Source organism: Acinonyx jubatus, chromosome C1, assembly GCF_027475565.1.
Source record: "Acinonyx jubatus isolate Ajub_Pintada_27869175 chromosome C1, VMU_Ajub_asm_v1.0, whole genome shotgun sequence".
In the NCBI taxonomy this organism is placed as follows: domain Eukaryota; kingdom Metazoa; phylum Chordata; class Mammalia; order Carnivora; family Felidae; genus Acinonyx; species Acinonyx jubatus.
In genome coordinates, this window is record NC_069381.1 from 197,246,665 (window position 1) to 197,267,105 (window position 20,441).

The following is a 20,441-nucleotide window of genomic DNA, read 5'->3' on the forward strand; positions in this document are numbered from 1 at the left end:
TGGCCCCGCCCCGTGGCCCCACCCGCACGCCGAGGCAGGTCCCCAGCCTCCCAGCGGATGGCTGCTCCCGGGAGGCGGCTTCCTGACTCCGTCTGGGTCCTCCGCCAGACTTTGTCCCCGGCACGTGTAGGTGAGACTGCTTGTTCGTTGCTTTTTCTTTCTTTCTTTTTTTTTTATTTCGATGCCATTGTGGGGACCGGAGGAAGGGAAGCAGACAAAAAGCGGGCGTGTGCTCTCTCGAAAAATTCAATCCTCAGTGCTATAGCTCTCGTGGTTAATTAAGATGAAATAAATCTCCAGGGCATCTGGGGAAAGAGAGGCTGCAGCTCGGGAGCCCTGCTGCGCCCGCCTGCCTCCGACGTCCATGGATGCTCTGGCTCCAGTGGCTGTGGACCTCTGCTGGGAAGGAAAGAGGCAGGATTAGCCGCGGGGGAAGAAATCTGGCCTCCAGATCCTTTCACCCTTTGGAAGAGACCCCGAGGAGGGGGTGGGGGGAGGGAGTGAAGGGTGCCGTTGCAGTAATCCACAGAACCAAGATACTAAATGATTTTAAAAAATAAACTAGAACCCACCTCCAACTCGTCTCCCTTTCCCCGCCCAGCAATGAACAGAAGAGGCAACATTTACCAGGTTTGAGATCTAATCCATTTCAGCCGGGCATAAATTGATGAGTCTGCGTGCTGCCTGAAAGAACGCATCTGTAGGTGTGTGAGATCCTATCCTCCAGTTCATTCCTTAGGGAAGCGAGCATCCTGAGGATGGGGGAAATTTCTTACCGGCGGTTTGATACCCAGTAACGGTGAGTTATTATTATTCAGATCCTCCTCCGTATCTTCTAGCTTCATGCTGTCAACCCACCAGAGTGAGCTTATACCTGGACTGGCCTAGTGAGACGTGGCCTAAGAATTTGGCAAATCTGGGGGATGTGTGTGGTGCTGTGGTCTTCACAATCCAGGCAAGATGCTATTTCTAAGTCTGCAGTCAGAGTACTGTATTTTCCCCTGCAAGGTATTGAGATGTTGTAAAAGCAGACAAATGCCAGCATTCTTTTGTTGGGCCCACCCATCAGCTGGTTATTCACAAAGCTAATTAGAAATGGGGTTTGTTGAAAGTGGAATCAGATATCACTTCCTCTCTGGCCCTCCATCCCCCTGCCCTTCTCTGACCTCCTTTAAGAAATACTTGCCCGTCTGTCTTTGCAGATGACAGCTTCCAATCTACACTCATTAAAGAAGGGAAGAAATCTCTTTATCCTCCCATTTGCTAGATAGTGATTTGATTCCAGTGACAAAGTATTTTTCTTAAACAGGAAGAGAAACAGTGAGTCAATTCTGAGGGCTTTCCTATTCCAGAAAATTCCATGCTTTCTTTCTTGGGAGCAAAGAGCACCTTAAATTTCTTTTAAAGATAATTTTATCAAAGATATAATTTAATGTGGTTTGAGACATGGTTTGGACCTGTGGATTCACAGAGCTGTGGCTGCCCAGGTGGGTCAGTGTGTGCCTGGCTGTGCTGCACCTTTGCAGGGCAGTTGGGCTGGGGGCGGGGAATTGAGGGATTCTGCAGTCCTCCAGTGAGAAGGTGACTGCACTAGCTTTAAGCCAGTTTTGCCTCTTGAGGATGACAAGGAGCCATTCCTTGGGTGCAAGGAAGTTGCAGTCTGAACAGTCAGAAAGCTCTATTTTTACAGTCCAAAGAGAATCAGTGATTACGAGAGATGTGGGGTCTCTTTTGAGAGATCCTCTGTTAAAATGAAAGGGCCTGTGCTCTTTGCCATTGCCTCTCACTTCACTGAGGGTTTGAAAGTCTGATTAACCCCCAAAGGCCTGGAAGTACAGAAACAGCTGCCTCTTGGAGGCTCTTTGTTTCCAGATTTTAATTCTGGCTCCTGTGTGAGCCATCTCCTCTGTGGGCATCTACGCCAGGCTCCACTGACATTCCTTTGGCCGAATCGAATGCTACCCTGTGCTCTGCATCACTGCCCCCTTTGTCCTAGGGAAAAAGGCATCTCCAGGGCCATGATCCTTTCACACTCCCCCTCTGCCATACCCTATTAGCACTGACTACTGACTCCCTTCATCTTCTGAGATGCTCACACATCTTTCCACCCCTGCCCCCCACCCCTCCTGTCTGCCTGGTAACTTCCTTTTCTCCTGCCTCAAAGCAGCTGCTGGCTCCTACTGACTGAGGCCTGTGAGACTCAGCATTCAGAGAATCTCGGTGCTAAAAGAATGTCAGTGAGGCATCTCGTCACTTCCCACCTAGAAGAAAGAGCAGGCCTGAACCAACTCACCTAAATAAGATTCTTAACCAGCTTTTCCTTAAGCAGTATTTTGCCAATATTTATTGAGTATCTGCCACATGCTGGGTACTGTTTAGGTGTGAATCATATGGTACGGAGGACAGTACAGTTAGGTGTCCTGGCCTTTGGAGAGCTTTTTTTTTTTTACTGTTTATTTATTTATTCATTTGAGAGAGAGAGAGAGAGAGACCAAGAGAGAGTGCGAGTGCGGGAGGGGCAGAGAGAGAGAGGGAGACAGAGAATCCCAAGCAGGCTCTGAGCTGTCAGCACAGAGCTCGATGCGAGGCTTGAACTCACAAGTTGTGAGATTGTGACCTGAGCCGAAACCGAGAGTTGGATGCTCAACAGACTAAGCCACCCAGGCGCCCCTTGCCTTTGTAGAGTTTTTATTCTAGTAAATATGTGTGACGGCAGTGGGAATGGAAGGGTAGAAGAGGTATATGTGTCATGGGAGGTAGGACAATAAACAAATAAAAGATTAGACAGTGAAAATCCAGTTTTACAGCTCTTCACAGTAAGATGTGCAAGCTCCTAGTAACCCACTACCATCACTAACAGGAACTCTTTCCTCTGTAGACAGTCAGATGCCTCTGGATGATGAACCAGCCACAGTGTGAAGGCTTTTCAGGACAGGTAGGTTGAGCAATGACAAGAGAAATACTGCTCCCAGGACCATGAAGGAACAGGGTATAATCTAACTCACAGCCAGTTTGCAGCAACTGGCAAGAAGTTGGGAGGTTGGCAGGTCCTGTCGCCTCATTTTTCCGATCACTTGTCATCAGTCTGAGCTAAATTCCCTTCCACCTTTACATTGGTGCGGCTGTCTTCTTGGCAGGGGCCAGTGGTAATTTTCAGTGGTAAAATAGTTAACATTTTTTTTTTCCTAGCCGGCCTATTGCATCTCACGGTGGTAAAATCACAATGCTACTGGCAGAGTATGGAGACTCCAGACAGGTGATAAGTGGCCCTTTGGGTGACAGCTACAGGAATCAGAGAAGAATTGAAAGAGCAGTAAGGCTGGAGCAAGGCACAGTTCACTGCAGTAATAGTAGAAATTAACTTGAAAATGATCATGCTCTACCCTTCCAGCCCCAGTTCAGGTTCCTTGGAAGAGGGAGATGTGTCCATATGGGAAAGGTACAATAAAACAACTCCTGGGGGGTGGGGAATAAAAGAAAACCAACCAAACAAACAAAACAAACAAATAAAACTCCTGATTGTTCTTAAATCTATGGCACAGGGCACCCTGATTTGGAAACTGTATAAACCAAAGGTGGCAGAATAGCAGACCATTTATGTTCTGTTTTGGTTATTTGTGTGGTAATTTATTTAAATTTGGACTAATCATGACAATAAAATCAGGAACTTTCACACGAAATTCCAGACAACCCATACCAAATGGGCCTGCATTTCTCTGTGAAAGCACTTGGTTGAATAGTGGGCTTGGTGGGTTGAAGAGAGGGAAACGATAACTTCCTGTTTCAGACAAGACCTGAACTCTTATGCTTACCATAGCCCCCACCACTCCTTATTGTAGCCAGATGTTGAACCTTGTTGTCATTGCCACTTACTAGCTTTTTTCCAGCCATAATTCATCCATGTGAGTTACTTTCCTTCCTGCAATTAATTGCACATAAGGGCAGAGGCTTCAAAGCTTCCTGGTTTCTCCCCCCACCAAATCCCCAAGTTCTGCAGGGTATCTGGATGGGTTTGGAGAAGGCACTGGATCACGTTTGCTCCCGTGACCATCTGGGAGCAGAGAACTGTGAGCAGACTCCAGGAAATTGTGCCTAATAGTGAGAGGTCCTTGAACCAGCAGTGGAACACCACTCTGGAGGTGTGTGTTTTGAGCAGGGCTGGGGGCAATTAGTGACTGAGTGATTGGAGGGGGACTGGCCAGCAGGAAGCAAGAACTAGAGTCCTTTGTGATGACTCAGCCCTACAAAGGCATTATAGCTCGATAGGGATGCTCATTTTGTGGTGTTGTGAGTCTTTGGGCTTTTACTGAATGCCTAAGAGCTGTTGGTTTTCTTTTAATAAAACTGCTTTGGGGACACTGTTGGCTAGCTTACTAAAGCAGAGAACACTATCTGTCTTAGTCTGTCCAAGCTGCTATAATAAAAATACCATATACTGGGTGGTTTAAATAACAAATATATTTTTCTCATAATTCTGGATGCTGGAAAATCAAGATCAAGGTACCGGCAGATCCAGTGTCTGGGAAGAGCCTGATTCCTAGATGGCCATTTTGTTGCTGTGTCTTCACAGGGTAGAAAGAGCAAGAGAGTTCTCTGAGGTCTCTTGTATAAGGACACCAATCTCATTTGTGAAGGCTCTACACTCATAACCTAATCACCCCCCAAAGACCCCCCACCTCCTCATACTGTCACTTTGGGGGTTAAGATTTCAACACATGAGTTTTGGAGGGCCACAAACATTCAGTCCATAATAGCATATAGTATATGGACTTCTAGTGGGTTTTTGGTGGGGCTGAGCCAACATCAATGTGACATCCTTTGTACTCGACGGCTGAGTTGGTTTTTTTTTTTTTTTTTTTGAGGGGGGTGTAGGGACAGAGGGAGAGAGAGGGAGAGAGAGAGAGAGAGAGGGAGAGAGGGAGAGAGAGAGAGAGAGAGAGAGAGAGAGAGAGAGAGAGAGAGAATCATAAGCAGGTTCCATGCCCAGCACAGAGCCTGATGTGGGGTTCAATTTCACAACTGAATGAGATCATGACCTGAACCAAAATCAAGAGTTGGACACCTAATGGACTGAGCTAAGCTTTAGAATTTCTGGCCCACCCAGGAAAATAAAAACTGCTTAAACCAGCTATTACCAGGTATGATGTCATTTTATGCTCTAACTTTGAAATGTGTATCCAGATCTGCCTATGCATCAGGGCCGACAAATTAGAACACAGCAAAGAGATTAAGACATAAACTAACTTCTTGGACAATCCTAGTATATTAGGTAGGAGTTTTGTATAGCTGCCTTAAGAGACCAAAATAATCCTGGATTAAAACACGGAAAATACTTTTCTCTCATATTACAACCCAGAGGAAGAGAGTTTATGGCTGTCCCAGCGACTTTGATTCTTTCCATCTCAGTCCACTGTCATCCTTAAGGGGTTGCTTTTGTCTGCATGGCTGAAAATGGCTCATCAAGTTCACATTCCAGCTCTCAAGAAGGTGAAAAGAGGAAGGAGAGGGCCACACAGGGAAGTTGCACACATCACATCTAATCACATCTTTCGGCCAGAGACTAGTCCTACGACCACACCTAGCCTCAAGGGATGCTGGGACATGTTATCTTTAGGAGGGAAGTGATGCGACCAGCTGAAACCTCCATTATTGGAGGAGAAAGTGGATACAGGAGAACCACTTATCAACTGTACCATAACGGGGCTTATTAAGCACAGAGGAACTGTTTAATGTCTCTTTATTAAACTTTTCTTCAGCCTCAGTTTTTGACAAAATCAGGCTAATCTTTAATTGCTACCACTTTAGACTGCCCTTCCCAACCCAAATCCTTAATCCAGTCACTTAAAATTTTTTTATTGAACACCTTTCGATGGCCTACTTGTACAATACCATTTCCTAGACCCTATAGTCCAGTGGAGGAGATAAACAATGAACAAGTAGAATAACAAGTAAAAGTTACAGATGTTGATAAGTCTTGTACATGAAATAGGCTGTTGTGAGAAAGAATAATGAATAGCAGGATGGGAGCCTAGTTGAAGGTTTGGTGTTGGGAAAGCTTTGGAGGAGGTGACAAGTGAACTGAGACTTGGGAGATAGAATGATGGTGGCCATGTGACAGGACAAGATTGGAGCAGATACCAGGCGAGGCACACAGTATTTAAGGCCTCAGGTGCTCCTGAGGAATACATAGGCAGCCAAAGTGATTGCAGTATAGGAGGTATGTATGAGGGAGGTGGTATATTGCATAGGATGGCAGGGTGGGGAGGGGCCACATCACACAAGTCCTTAGGCCACCAGAAAAAGTTTGGATTTTATTTTCTACCAATGAGAAATCACTGGAGGTTTTAAGCAAAAAACAGCATGATTTTATTTGTTTTCAAAAGATATTTCTTACTGCTGAGTGGACAATTGATTGGAAAACAGCAGGAGTAGGAGCCAGAAGACAAGAAGCATTTTTTAGAACCACAGATGAGAAAGGATGGCCCCTTAGACAAGAATGGTAGCAATAGAGATGGGAAAAAGTGATGGATGAATTTAAGAATGCTTTGGAGAATTTCTATCAAGAGTGACTTAAAACCAGTTATTTTATGCATATGAGTCTAAGCATGCTCTTTAAAACCTAGTTTTCCCTTGGGATGACTGAGAATCCAGAGTTAGTGGTTGATTGAGGTTAATATCCTGCTGTACTACATTTGTTAATCATTGGACTGTGCCATAAGTGGAGAATATGTAAGGCCTGCCTTCCAGAGAAAAGAGCAAAGCCCTGTCTCTCCTCTGAATTCTATTGATTATGAAGCCTTGGAAACAGGGGAAATGTGTTTCACTCTCTCTTTTATGGAATCTAGAAGGAAGGAGAAATGTTAAGAACCTGCTTCTCAGATCAAATATTAATGGAATAAAAATGATATTAACCACATAATAAAGTGGACAAAAATGGGGAAGATAACTAAACCTTCCTTTCTTAACAGTTATATCCTATTTTTGAATAGGCATTTTCCTTTCTGCTCTGTCCTATCAGATCAAAAGGACATAGTGTCTACTACGTGTCCAGTCACAGGGTCTTACCACGGGAGGTGAAGAAGCATAAGACAGTTCCTGATTTCTAAAATTTTATAATCTCCCTGGGAAGATGAATGAAAACTAATGAGGTCATTCATACTCAATACAAGATGGCATGAAATGCTACATAATTAAGCACTGAGAGAGCATAGTACCAATAGCAGAGGCTACTGAAATACAGAGTAGGAGAAGGCAAAATAAAGGGATTAGAAACTAACATTAGGGAAGTACCAATCCATCCTAGGCATTTGACCCTTGAACACTTAGTCCATTGTCCCCACTGTTCTGCAACAACAGGACTGGGGTGGGGAGAGATGGGTGTGCTGGGGTAGTCACAGAAGGGGACACCAGTGATTGAGTCTGTCTTGCCCCAGGCTTGAAAGGGGTGGAGGAAAGTGAAGATGGTGTTAAAAGCAACATAAGTAGATATGTCACTAGTCATGCTGTGGGGAAGGGGAAAAATTGTTACTGAATCCAAAAGTGGGGCATGAATTGGAGAACCTCAAACACCAAGCAGACCCTTTAGATATATTTTAGTCCAGAATGGCAAGATAGTGATGATTACTGGACAACATAAAAATGATGTTTTGTTAATCACCATTTAAAATGGTTGATGAAGACTTCTGGAATGAGAGGCTGAGAAACCAGCTTGGAGGAAGTAGTAGGAGAGTGTGCTCCAGCGTGGGGTGGGGTGGAGGAGTAGAGATTCAAAGGGAGAGATGAACAAAGAGATTTCCTGGGAATGGTTGGCAGGACTTAGAGACGGATTACTATTAGAGACGTGGGAATATATCCCTAATATGCGAAACGGACTCATCAAAGACAACTCTAGGGGTTTAAGTATAGAATCTTGGGTAAATGTTGGCAGGCAGCATGGCCCAATGAATAGAACATGGGCTTTGAAACTAGCAAACCTGGGTTCAAGTCCCAGCCTCATCACCATGTCACCTTGAGCAAATTACTCCTCTAAATGGGGATAATAATAATACCTATTAAAAAAAAATAGTACCTACTCGATTGGTTTGCTGTAACAATTAAACAATATGATTACACCAAGGAGTTCTGGTTTTTACTGATTTTAAGTCCAAATGTCCTCACTTGTAAAACAGTATTTGTTTTATAAGATTGTTGTGCCTGAGACAATTGTATAATATCTGGCACATAGTATTGTCCAAAAAATATTAAAATATAATTAAACAGGAAAATGCATATATAAGCAATTAACACAGAACCTAACAAATTATACAGTCAGTAAATGTTATCTTTTATGAATAGGAACAGCGTAAATGCTGTAGGGTTTCCTTCTTCATCCCTTTCTCCTTTCCCTTCTGTTTTCCTATCCTCTTGGTAATCTAAGAGGTTAAGTCTGCTAGAAATAAAAATGATAAGTTTGGTTTGAACATGCTCAGCCAGACATGGCAAGATATTTAAGTGGAGAATATCTAGATGATATATTAATTCTATATAATTAATTCTATATTTGGGCATTCTTGGCATAGAGGTATTGATACGAAGGCTGCATATTTCAACAGGAAGAAGAAAATGTGCTGTTGAGAATAGAGAGCAGTCAGTTGAGAATTGAGTCTCAAAAGCACTGGCTATTACAGTTGAAGGAGACAAATAAGGGAGTAGAGGCAGACTGAGGGCATGAGAAGTAGCAAGAGAATGACGGGAGAAAGTCAAAGGAAGGGGGCGCCTCAGTTGGTTAAGCAGCTGACTCTTGATTTCGGCTCAGGTCATGATTCATGAGTTAAAGTTGTGAGCTCAGAGCCTGCTTCAGATCCTCTAGCTCTCTCTCTCTGCCTGTCTCCCACTTGTGCTCACTCTCTCTCTCTCTCAAAAATAAACATTAAAAAAAGGAAAGAAAGAAAGTCAAAGGAGGTAAGGGAAGGTTCAAGAATGACTTGTAAATAAGGAGAATCAGATGGTAAAATGATCACTGCGGTCACACTCGTGACTTTCAAGGCTGTATTCCACCTAGAAAAGAGTGGCTCTATCACCAAAGGCAAGAGGAATGAGGTTGAGATAGCAAAAAGTGAAAAAACAAACACAAATCAAACCAAGAAAACAAATACAAACTCATCAGCTGTCTACTGCAACCACCACTAACACTTGACTTCTAAATCTTGGTTGGGAAATTCTGGGCTTTGAAGTTATGCAAAGGCTTATATTCAAGTTATCACACTTCTTTATATAATGGTGAGCTTGTTGAGATGTGGAAATGAGGTAACGTGTAAAAAACTTACCTTACAGCCTGGCACATAAGGCTTGGTAAATGCTCATTTCCTGGCCTGTTCCTTATCTCTCCAAATGACTTACCTGTGTGTGTGTGTGTGTGTGTGTGTTGGAAAGGAGTTTGGGAGTAGGGAGAAAAAGATGGTAAAGGAAACAGGACATTGGGAGGAAAACTGGTAATGAGTGACTATAGATTATCTGGTGAAGAAGCTTAGTTGTGAAAGGGAGAAACAGGACATCATATAGAACAAGTGGCAAAGTGAAACCAGTTTTTCTAGGCAGGGAATTCTGGGATTGTTTGTAGTTAAAACGGAACCAGTGAAGGGGAGAAGTTGGAAGTATTAGAGAGGGAGAAAATCAAGGATGTGGAAGAGGTAGGATCAAGAGTACAGTTGAGGGGCGCCTGATTGGCTCAGTCAGAAAAGCATGTGACTCTTGGTCTTGGGGTTGTGAGTTTGAGCCCCATATTGGGTACAGAGATTGCTGAAAAAATAAATAAACTTAAAAAAAAAAGTACAGTTAAAGTAGTCAAGAAGAAAATCTGCTCCCAGATCACTCACTCTGGGGGAAATGAGACACTGTTGTGAGGAGACTCATACAGCCCATGGAGAGGCCCAGGAACTGAGTCAGCACCATGTGAGTGTGCCATCTTGGAAACAGATCCTCTAATCCCATCCAAGCCTTCAGATGACTGCTGCCCTGCCATCTTCAGAGACCTTGAGACAGAACCATCCATCTAAGGCACTCTCACATTTCTGACCCACAAAAGCTATTCACGGGAGAGCCACAAAGTTATTAAGAGAATTAAATTGACAGAATACTAAAGGGTTCAGAAACTGTCCAAAAGAAAAAAAGGCCTTTGGATCCCCAAATTCTTTAGGTAGAAAGCAGACTAAGAAGCCTACCCACCACTCAGCTGAGACACTCCCAGATTCCCAACACACAGAACTGTGTAGGATATAACACGGTTGTTTTTTTAAATCTCTAAATTTGGGGTAATTTGTTACATGACAATCGATAACTAGTATACTTTGCTCTGAGACACATCTGATCAAATGAGATCAGCAAGCAAATAGAATTAAAAAGTTCCCACAAATTTAGGAAAAACCTTGATAACAAGTAATCACCAGAAGTAGTTTTAAACCTGTTTGATCAACAACTGCCTATATGAATATGCTTTTGGATATTCCCAAAAAGCATGGCCCACCCATCAGTGAAAGCCCCAGTCGGCCAGTCAGGGGCAAATTCACTAACCTCACTGACTTTTAGAAATGAGATACTGACTCTAACGGGCTGGTTTCCAAAAGCATCACTACTGAGGGAAGTTGTTGTTGATCAATTGAACAGCTTTACAACTCGTTCTGATGGCTACTTTTTACCACAGCTACAGAGTCATCTTTTCCTAAGTTGGTGGAACCATTTAGTACTCTCAAGCTCCAAGTATACATTTATTTTGCCCTACCACATCCCCCTAGGTGCCACCCTGTCAACAATGAGAGAGAACAAGTTGAACAAGAAAAATGGGGTTTGCAAGTTGGCCTTCTGTCCTCTAGCCTTTGGAATTCCTATCTCCCTCTAAAGCAGTGGTTAGTGAATTGTTGCTGGGACAGATAAAGGTCCACCTTCCTTTTCATAAAAGCAGGAGATAAAATTCCAAGTGAAAAATGGCCTTAAGATAATTGTCCAGCTAGGGCGCCTGGGTGGTTCAGTTGGTTAAGTGGCTGACTTCTGCTCAGGTCATGATCTCCCAGTTTGTGGGTTCGAGCCCCACATTGGGCTCCGTGCTGACAGTTCAGAGCCTGGAACCTGCTTTGGATTCTGTGTCTCTCTGTCTCTCCAAAATAAATGAACATTAAAAAAAAAAAAAAAAGATAGTTGTCCAGATAATTCTTAATTTTCTCTCTCTGCTGTTTGCACAGGTTGCACAGGTTGAGTGATACCTGCGTGACAGTTCTCACGTCAGGGCTTCTGGACTCCATTTTAAATGAAGTTTCTTTTATTTATTTTTATACTCTCAAGCTCTGAGATTTGTACGTTAGGGGAAATATAAAGTGTTGTGCTCAGAGGTCACCCACATCCTAGAATTACCTTGGTATTGATGGGGTTTGAAGTGTTGGGGTTCCAAGCTGATGACCAAGAAAGAATTCTTGAGACGTCTTCGGTGTAAAAAGGTAGTTTTATTAAAGCACCAGGATGGGACCCGCAGGCAGAAAGAGCTGCCCCAGGATTGTGAGGAGTGACTGACTATACGCTTCGGAGTTGGGGGACATAAAGGCAAAGGAAGTTACACTTGTGGGCCTTCCAAAGGCAAGGGCATATGCCAAAAGAAGACACAGGATTCTGGAGGCCTGGCTGTGTTATGCCCAGAATTCGTGATCCCCAAAGACCACTAGGGAGCCGAGTCCGATGCAAAAGCAAAGAGCCTTTATTCGAGCTAGCTCGAGCTCAATCCCCTACCTGCACCGACGCAGCGGTGAGATACCAGGGAAAGAGAGCGAGTTTCAAAAGGACAAAGGTTTTATTGGGGCCTGGGGGCAGTTGGTGAGGTAATGGCTATGGCCTCAGCCGATTGGCTGGGGAAGGGTCCTGGGGAAGGGTCGAGTCCTGTTAGGCAGGTGAGGGGGGGGTTACTCAAGGGGAGGAGGTGTGGTCAAGGTGAAGGACACAGAACAAGATGGAGTCGGCTGGCGTAGGCCCGCCCTTTCATTCCCCCCTTGTCATGTAGCTTAGGGACCCAATCATGGGACCGGCTGCATTTATGGTGACAAGGGGAACAGAGTTTGGAGGTTTACGCAAAGTTCTGGGAACCAAGTGTCCCTGGGGTGGCTCTGGGACGTCTGATTAAGTATTGTCCCTGAGCTGGTGTCTATGATCTGCCAGGTGATGTTTTGGGGGGTGTGGGGACTCCAGGCAGCATGAGCAATGACAAGCAGAGTTAACAGAGTTACCAATATTAGGTAGGTCAAATGCGCTGTAGCTTGAGCTTGAGCGGGCTGTGTTGGTCCCGACTGATGGCCCATCGCGTGACAACGTCCTTCCGGATCGAGGAGGGGTCCGCTGGCTGAGCGTGGGTGTGATGGACCCAGGTCGCGATGCCGTCTACCTTGAGAGCGGTGGGGGTTGTCAACACCACGATGTAGGGTCCCTTCCAGCGCGGCTCGAGAGTCTCTCGGTGGTGCCTCTTGATGTAGACCCAGTCTCCTGGCCTGTATTGATGAGGTGTCGGGATCGGGCCAGCCTCGTAGATGGCACGGAGGCGCGGCCAAATGTCCTCGTGCGCCCTCTGGAGCCCGCTCAAGGAAAGAAAAAGTTCTTGATCTTTAAACTCAGCAATAAGTTCAGCTCGAAGGCTGGGAATAACAGGGGGTGGCCTGCCAAACATGATCTCGTAGGGAGTAAAACCCAGAGTGTAAGGAGTGTTTCTAACCCGGTAAAGGGCGTACGGTAGGAGAGTCACCCAGTCCCCGCCAGTCTCCATGGTTAATTTGGTAAGGGTCTCTTTTAGGGTTCTATTCATTCTTTCTACCTGTCCTGAGCTCTGGGGCCTATAAGCACAATGTAATTTCCAGTTTGCCCCCACCGCCTTGGCTACTGCCTGTGTTACCTGTGAGATAAAAGCTGGTCCATTGTCTGATCCTACCATAGCAGGAAAACCATACCTGGGTAAGATGTCTTCTAGTAGCTTCTTAGCCACCGTCTGAGCCGTTTCATGCTTGGTTGGGTATGCCTCCACCCAGCCAGAGAAGGTGTCTGTAAATACTAAAAGATATTTAAAACCATACTTTCCTGGTTTGACTTCAGTGAAGTCGACTTCCCATTGGGTTCCCGGTCTGGTGCCTCTGAGCCTGGTTCCTTTTTTATTTGATGTGGCCCTCGCGTTGGTGAGTTGGCAGGTCTTGCAGGCAGATACAACTTGCTCTATTTTGGTGTCCTGTTGGTGAATCTTAATTCCAGCATGTCGGATTAAGTCTTTTAATTTTCGGGCCCCCATGTGAGTAGACCGATGCATGTGCTCTAATATTGAGACTCCGAGCTGGTCTGGCAACACGAGCTCCTTGTTATGTGTATACCACCATCCCTTTATCTCCTGGGCCATAGGGAGTTTCTTGATCCGCTGTAACTCCTCCTGGGAGTATTTGGGCTGGTCTGGTAAAACTGGGTCTCCCGGGTCTGGTAGTTGTATGGTCATGGTGGGGACTGGAGTAAGGGCTACTGCCTTGGCTGCCTGGTCAGCCTTTCGATTACCTCTAGCTACTGGGTTATCAGCTTTTTGGTGCCCTTGGCAGTGGATAATGGCTAGCTTGGCAGGAAGCCATAAGGCTGTAAGCAGGTTAAGTATCTCCTGCTTATTTTTTATAGTCCGTCCTTCTGCCGTATATGGGTTGGGAACAGTTGGGTGTATGTCCGCGACCCTCTTATTTACTTCCCGGAGGTCTTGTACCGGTCGGTAGTCATTTGTGTGAGGCTTTTTGACCGGCAGTAAGGGGGTGTTCCAGGCAGACTGGCAAGGAACTAGTACCCCTAGGCTTCGTAGTCTCCGGATGTGTGGCTGGATCCCCTTCCGGGCCTCCTGAGACATGGGGTATTGTTTGATCCTTACCGGACCCTCTCCTGGCTTGAGCTCTACCAGGACTGGGGTCCTGTGAGCGGCTAGTCCCATCCCCCCCGTCTCTGCCCAAACCGAGGGGAATTCTTGTAGCCATCTGTCTATATTATTCTCTCTCGGGAGTGCCTCCTGGTGGAGGAGGTATTCATCCTCCAGTTTCATGGTCAGGACCTGGATGGGGTGGCCCTTGCCATCGGTGACCTGAGGCCCCCCTTGTCTGAAAGTTATCTGAGCTCCAATCTTGGTCAGTAAGTCCCGTCCTAACAGTGGGTAGGGGCATTCTGGTATTACCATAAAGGAGTGGGATACCCGGCCCGTTCCCAAATCTACTGTTCTTCGGGTAGTCCATGAATACTGGCTCATACCACTTGCCCCTTGTACCCAGGACTTCTTGCTGGCTAGTTTTCCTTGTGGGGTGCGGAGGACCGAATGTTGTGCTCCGGTGTCGACAAGGAAGTCAATAGGGGTCCCCTCCACTTTAAGAGTTACCCTGGGTTCGGGGAGAGGGTCCGAACCCTGACTCCCCTAATCACTTAGTTCATCCAGCTCTAGGACTTTTACTCGATCAGTCTTGCTTCCCTTCCCGCCAGCTCTTTTTGGACAATCTCGGGCCCAATGCCCTATCTCCTTGCAGTATGCGCACTGATCCTTCTGCAGCCTCTGCTTCCCCCCCTTGGTGCTTTTACCTTTTCTTGTGTCGTCTGCCAGCTGCCGGAGACGGCGGTCTCGTTCCTCGGGGAAGTCAGCAGTGGTAGCTAGTAGTATTCTGGCCAGGTCTCGAGTCTGCTTACTGCTGGCAGCCGCCATGGCGCGAGCCTGCTTGTCCTCAGGAGGCTCCCGGTTATTATACACCTTTTCGGCTACCACCAGTAAGTCCTACAGACTTTTTTCTCCTAGTCTATCTATTTTCTGTAATTTTCTCCTAATGTCTATGGCCGATTGGTTTACAAAGGCCATGAGAACAGCTGCCTTGCTTTCTGGAGCCTCTGGATCCATGGGGGTGTAGGTACGGAATGCCTCCATGATCCGTTCTAAAAAGGCAGCCGGAGATTCATCTTTTCCCTGTTGTACATTTCCTACCTTGGCCAAATTGGTTGGCTTTCTAGCAGCCATTCGGAGATCCCCCATTAGAGTCTGGCGGTAGACCCGGAGCCTCTCCTTACCTTCTGCCGTGTTGAAATCCCACTGGGGCCGAGTTAAGGGGAAGGAGGCATCTATCTGAGCCTGGTTGGTGGTGGGATTCCCGTCTGCGCCTGGAACTAGTTTTCGGGCCCCACTGAGGATTCTTTCTCTTTCTTCAGTCGTGAACAGGACCTGCAAAAGCTGCTGGCAATCATCCCACGTGGGCTGATGGGTAAAAAGAACAGAGTCTAATAAATCAATAAGCCCTGCCGGTTTCTCGGAAAACTTAGGATTCTGAGCTTTCCAATTGTAGAGGTCACTAGTGGCGAAAGGCCAATAGTGATGGGGCTGATTCCCCTCCGCGTCTGGGGGTCCGGTGGCTCGCAGGGGCAGAATAGTGGAGTCGGCGGCGGAGGCGGATTGCCCCCTCTGAGCCCTTTGTCTGGTAAAGGGCGGGCTTCCCCCTGGAGCATTTCCGCCTCCCGCTCTCGGAACAGCGTCTGCCTCCCCCCGAGGGGGAGGATGGTGTTCTTCCGGCATCCTAGAGGGGTTATACGGGGGAGGAAAAATTAATTCTTCTTCAGTACCCCCCTGTAGGACAGGGTAGAGGGGTGCTGAAGGCTGGGTAAGACTTTTCCTCTTCTCTGTCTCCTGCAAAGCAAGAATGGGTTTTGGCTCCGGAGGGAGCAGGGTTAGGAAGGGCTTAAGCCAAGAGGGTGGGTCTTCTACAAGGTCCTGCCAAGTGATAATATAAGGGAGCTGATCAAGATGGCCTGCCTTAGGCTGAGAGATGATACTCCTGACTCGGTGGATGGTAGGGAGGTCGAAGGTCCCCTCTGGTGGCCATCCGACATTGAAAGCTGGCCACTCGCTAGAACAAAAAAAACTGCAACCGACCCTTTCGGACGTCCACACTGAGGTTGTTAGCTCTTCCCCTCACATCCTTAAAGTGATCAATCATAATACTTAGAGGAGTAGTCTGAGTCTGTCCCATAACGTCCGTCCAGCAAGTCCACAGAACAAAACAGAGAAACACAAAAACAGACAAACAGAGGGCCCCTAGAAAGTCTTCCAACTCCATGGAAGCAAAACTGCAAGCTAGCTTAGACCTTTGAGGGGATTCCACGTCCCTCCAAAACCGATGAGGGGATTCCACGTCCCTCCAAAGACGACGGCCTCACGCCGACCAGCGGGAGCGACCCGCCTCGTCTCAGACCTTTGAGGGGATTCCACGTCCCTCCAGAAGGGAGAATCAGAACGTCTTCCGAAACTCCCGGCCCGTGGTCCTCCAGTGCGTCCACTTAGACCGCGTCGGGCACTACCAGAATTCCAGAAATGAGCTCACACAGAAAAGACAGAACAAACAGACACTAACCGTGGCCAGTCAGGCTCTCCGGGTCGGGGTCCCTCGGGGTTCTTGGGGATCCCGGACGAGCCCCCAAATGTTATGCCCAGAATTCGTGATCCCCAAAGACCACTAGGGAGCCGAGTCCGATGCAAAAGCAAAGAGCCTTTATTCGAGCTAGCTCGAGCTCAATCCCCTACCTGCACCGACGCAGCGGTGAGATACCAGGGAAAGAGAGCGAGTTTCAAAAGGACAAAGGTTTTATTGGGGCCTGGGGGCAGTTGGTGAGGTAATGGCTATGGCCTCAGCCGATTGGCTGGGGAAGGGTCCTGGGGAAGGGTCGAGTCCTGTTAGGCAGGTGAGGGGGGGGTTACTCAAGGGGAGGAGGTGTGGTCAAGGTGAAGGACACAGAACAAGATGGAGTCAGCTGGCGTAGGCCCGCCCTTTCAGCTGTTGTCAGGCTAAGGTTGTGTTTCCCTCTAGCAAAGCGTTAACATTAAGACAGTTAGGAGTTCTTGAAAGAAATGTTATATTCTGCTTGCACTGAGTCTTTGTCTATGGGCTGCAGGTTATAAGGAAATTTAACTTTAGCTACCATTTCCTTCTGCCTTTGTTTCGCACATCAGCATGACTTACCGAGCATCAGTTTTACTAGAGGACTTGCACCAGGGAAAACATTTTTATATTAAATGCAGACTCTTAGAAAGTAGAATTCAAAATTCACAAACATTTTTATTTTTTATTTATTTTTTTTCAAAGTTTATTTCTGACAGAGAGAGAGAGAGAGGGAGAGAGAGAGAGAGAGAGCTAGGGAGGGGCAGAGAGAGAGGGAGACACAGAATCCGAAGCAGGCTCCAGGCTCTGAACTGTCAGCACAGAGCCCGACGCGGGGCTCGAACTCACGAACCGTGAGATCATGACCTGGGCTGAAGTGGGACGCTTAACCAACTGAGCCACCCAGGCGCCCCCACAAACATTTTTAATAACAAACCTCTGGCCTTAGGGAAAGCTACAGCCTAACCTTCCAGTCCTTTCTGGCTGGATGTCTACTCTCTTCTGCACTGGGGCTACTTTGGTAGGAGAGCACTGTTTGAGCTTCTTGATACCATTAAGGCAAACATAAATACTCCTTAAGGTAATGTCAATATTCTAGTGATTGTGTTCTTTGTCTTCTAAATCTGTTTATTTCAGGAAGCCTTTGTGTCCTGGATCTCTCTGTTCTTAGGTGTGTAATCTAAGATGTCTTTCAGTCTGGCCACTTGCATGTGTAAGATTGTGAAGATAATGAAGCTCTTTCTGTTTAAACAGCCTCCCCTTCCCCAGGCAATGTCAGGCTGTGAGGACTTCCCATAACGTTCCACTTACATCTGTGGGCATCTTCAGTTCTGTCACTTAGCACCCTCTTTGTCCCAGTCCCTGGGCAATGTGTTCCAGATACCTGCAAGGTGATTAGGACTAAGTACCTGCAATCCAGTGGAGAGACTGAGAAGAAAATTAACAACTGGAGGACAAAGGAGGACCTGGGCGAGAGGGCAGTAAGCCAGAGCTACTTGCTGGGAAGGTAGTTCAGCCTTTCAGGGGGAAAAGTCGTTCCATTGGTCTTTAGATGCATCCAAATTTTAGAAACATTAAGATGAGGAAAAAAATGTGTGTTTTGGCATTTGAAGAAATATGATATAGAGTCGGCCTTGTCACATGATAATATCAAAGATGCATAATTTTAATATAGGAGCTTTGCTTCAATTTGAGTAGTGCTTAGAGCCTAGTTAGATTTTTTGGTCTGTTATTTTTGCCCCCCTGGCAGAGCCAGCCCACTAAACATTAGGACTATTTAATACAAATGAGAGGAGAAGCCTTGTTACTGAGCATAAAGAGAACCCAAGGAGTGTGCATGTGGGATTGAAAGAGAGGAAAAACTCAGAGACCACTGAAAGAAAATGAAGACTTGGAAATTGAGAACAAAAATAACAGAAAACTGTCAACCTGGAGTCATAGAGAGTGGCCAGTGTCCAGGATCCTGGGGTGGCAGGGTTATGAGTAGAATCTAACAATTCTCAAGGAGTTGTTTGTGAACCGGGGAATTTGCTAAATAGTTTTTACCAAGTATAAACAGGTATTTATTTGGTAAATAGTTTAGAAATTTTTCATATTAATAGAAGTTGTTGTTGTAGTCAGATATTTTCCCAGTATAATTACCAATAATATTGGATAACAACAAGGCTGTTTGCCTCCTCTACCCAGTTTAAAACTGGGTTTGTTAAAAGTGCATGTGAAGGGGGCACCTGGGTGGCTCAGTTGGTTAAACATCTGACTCTTGATTTAGGCTCAGGTCATGATCTCACAGTTGGTGAGTTCAAGCCCCACATTAGGCTCTGTGCTGTTGGTTCAGAGCTTCCTTGGGATTCTCTCTCCTCTTTCTGCTCCTCCCCTGCTCTTTCTCTCAAAAATAAATAAATAAACTTAAAAATTTTGGGGGGGCACCTGGATTGCTCAGCCGGTTAAGCTTCTGGCTTTGGCTCAGGTCATGATCTTGTGGTCCGTGAATTCGAGCCCCACATCAGGCTCTGGGCTGACAGCTCAGAGCCTGGAGCCTGCCTTGTATTCTGTGTCTTCCTCTCTCTCTCTGCCCCTCCCTGTTTGCACTCTGTCTCCCTCTTTCTCTCTCAAAAATAAACGTTAAAAAAATGAAAGTGCATATGAGTATTCTGGTTAGTAAAGGAAGAAGAAATAAGATAAATGGAATACCACTATTTTGTAACTCCTGATGAATTGATGGATCTAGACAGTGATCATCAATGGGTACCAATTTCACAAGAAATGGCCAAATTGCCATTAGGTGCCTTCACATGGTAGTACAAAATGCCCTCTATAACACTGTCTGGCCAAAACAACCAGCGAGAAACATTCTAACATGAATCTGATCAAGCCTATCTAGCTACCAATTTAGAGGAAATACATGGTTCAGAGGAACACCCTACAGGAATGAGATTAGCAAAATCTAGGTCATGGCAATCTGCAGGATAAATGACCCGCCTTCTTTAACAAGGAAATGGGAAAGGAAAAAATTGGAGGGTGAGCATATAGACCTGCACTGTCCAATAGAGTAGTCAGTAGCCACATGCGGCTATTTTTAAATTGGTGAGAATTCAATTAAAAAAAAAAAAAGCAATTCCCCAGTTTATGAGTATCATTTCTAGTGCAATGCAGAAATTCTAATGGACAGCATTGCTATAGACAAACAATTATAGGATCTGTGTGCATTGCATAGACCTTATTTGGATCCCAATTCTAGAAAATAGACTTTAAATTGTTAAACAGAGAAATTTTAAGTGACTCGATATTTGATGACATTAAAGAATTGTTTTTATTTTTTAAATATTGATTTATTTATTTATTTATTTAGAGTGGGGGGAGGGACAGTGAGAGAGGGAGAAAGAATCCTAAGCAGGCTCCACGCTGTCAGCACAGAGTCTAATGCAGGGCTCAATCCCACTAACTGTGAGATCATGACCTGAGCAGGAATCAAGAGTTGGATGCTCAATCGACTGAGCTACCCAGCTGCCTCAAGAATCGTTTTTAAAAAATGAGGTGTGATGGGGTGCCTCGGTGGCTCAGCTGGTTAAGCATCTAAACTCTTGATTTTGGCTCAGGTCATGATCCCACAGGTTCATGAATCTGGGATGAAGCTCTGGGCTGTCAGTGCAGAGCCTGCTTGGGATTCTTTCTCTCCTGTCTCTCTGCCCTTTCCCCTGTGTGTGCTCTCTCTCTCAAAATAAATAAACTCTACAAAGAAGCTCTTTTTAAGAAATGAGGTGTGATGATGATATTGTGGCTTTTTTTTTTTTTTTTAAGAGAGAGAGAAAGCATGCATGCATGCAAGCGCAGGAGAAGCAGAGACAGAACATTAAGCAGGCTCCAGGCTCAGTGCAGAACCTGACTCGGGGCTTGATCCCATGAGCCTGGGATCATGACTTGAGCTGAAATCAAGAGTCAGACACTCAACCGACTGAGCCACCCAGGCACCCCTGTGGTCATCTTTTTTTTAAAAAAAGAGTCCTTGTATGTAAGAGATAC

The 20,441-nt window shown here is 45.9% G+C and overlaps 2 protein-coding genes across 5 annotated transcripts in view; one reads left to right on the plus strand and one right to left on the minus strand.

Moving 5' to 3' along the window:
• The window catches only part of TMEM169 (transmembrane protein 169), a 27,347-nt gene continuing 6,906 nt past the window's right edge, over positions 1 to 20,441 (plus strand). Inside the window, exons 1-2 of one of the 3 annotated variants that reach the window (XM_015066698.3) lie at positions 33 to 130; positions 2,879 to 2,935. The gene's annotated coding sequence lies outside the window, so the exon portion shown is untranslated. Of the gene's footprint in view, positions 800 to 2,878; positions 2,936 to 20,441 lie in introns of all 3 variants that reach the window. The other 2 variants (XM_053215762.1, XM_015066699.3) reach the window with 2 other exon arrangements.
• Positions 11,697 to 16,811, minus strand: LOC128314119 (uncharacterized). 2 transcript variants are annotated; one of them, XM_053215761.1, is made up of 3 exons: positions 15,064 to 16,811; positions 12,954 to 13,053; positions 11,697 to 12,577 (listed from the first exon to the last, which is right to left on the minus strand). In XM_053215761.1, the coding sequence occupies exons 1-3, from the start codon at positions 15,560 to 15,562 to the stop codon at positions 12,418 to 12,420; spliced, it is 759 nt and encodes a 252-aa protein (XP_053071736.1). In that variant the 5' UTR covers positions 15,563 to 16,811; the 3' UTR covers positions 11,697 to 12,417. The 2 variants fall into 2 exon arrangements, with proteins under 2 accessions (XP_053071736.1, XP_053071735.1); XM_053215760.1 differs by having other exon boundaries at positions 11,697 to 12,587.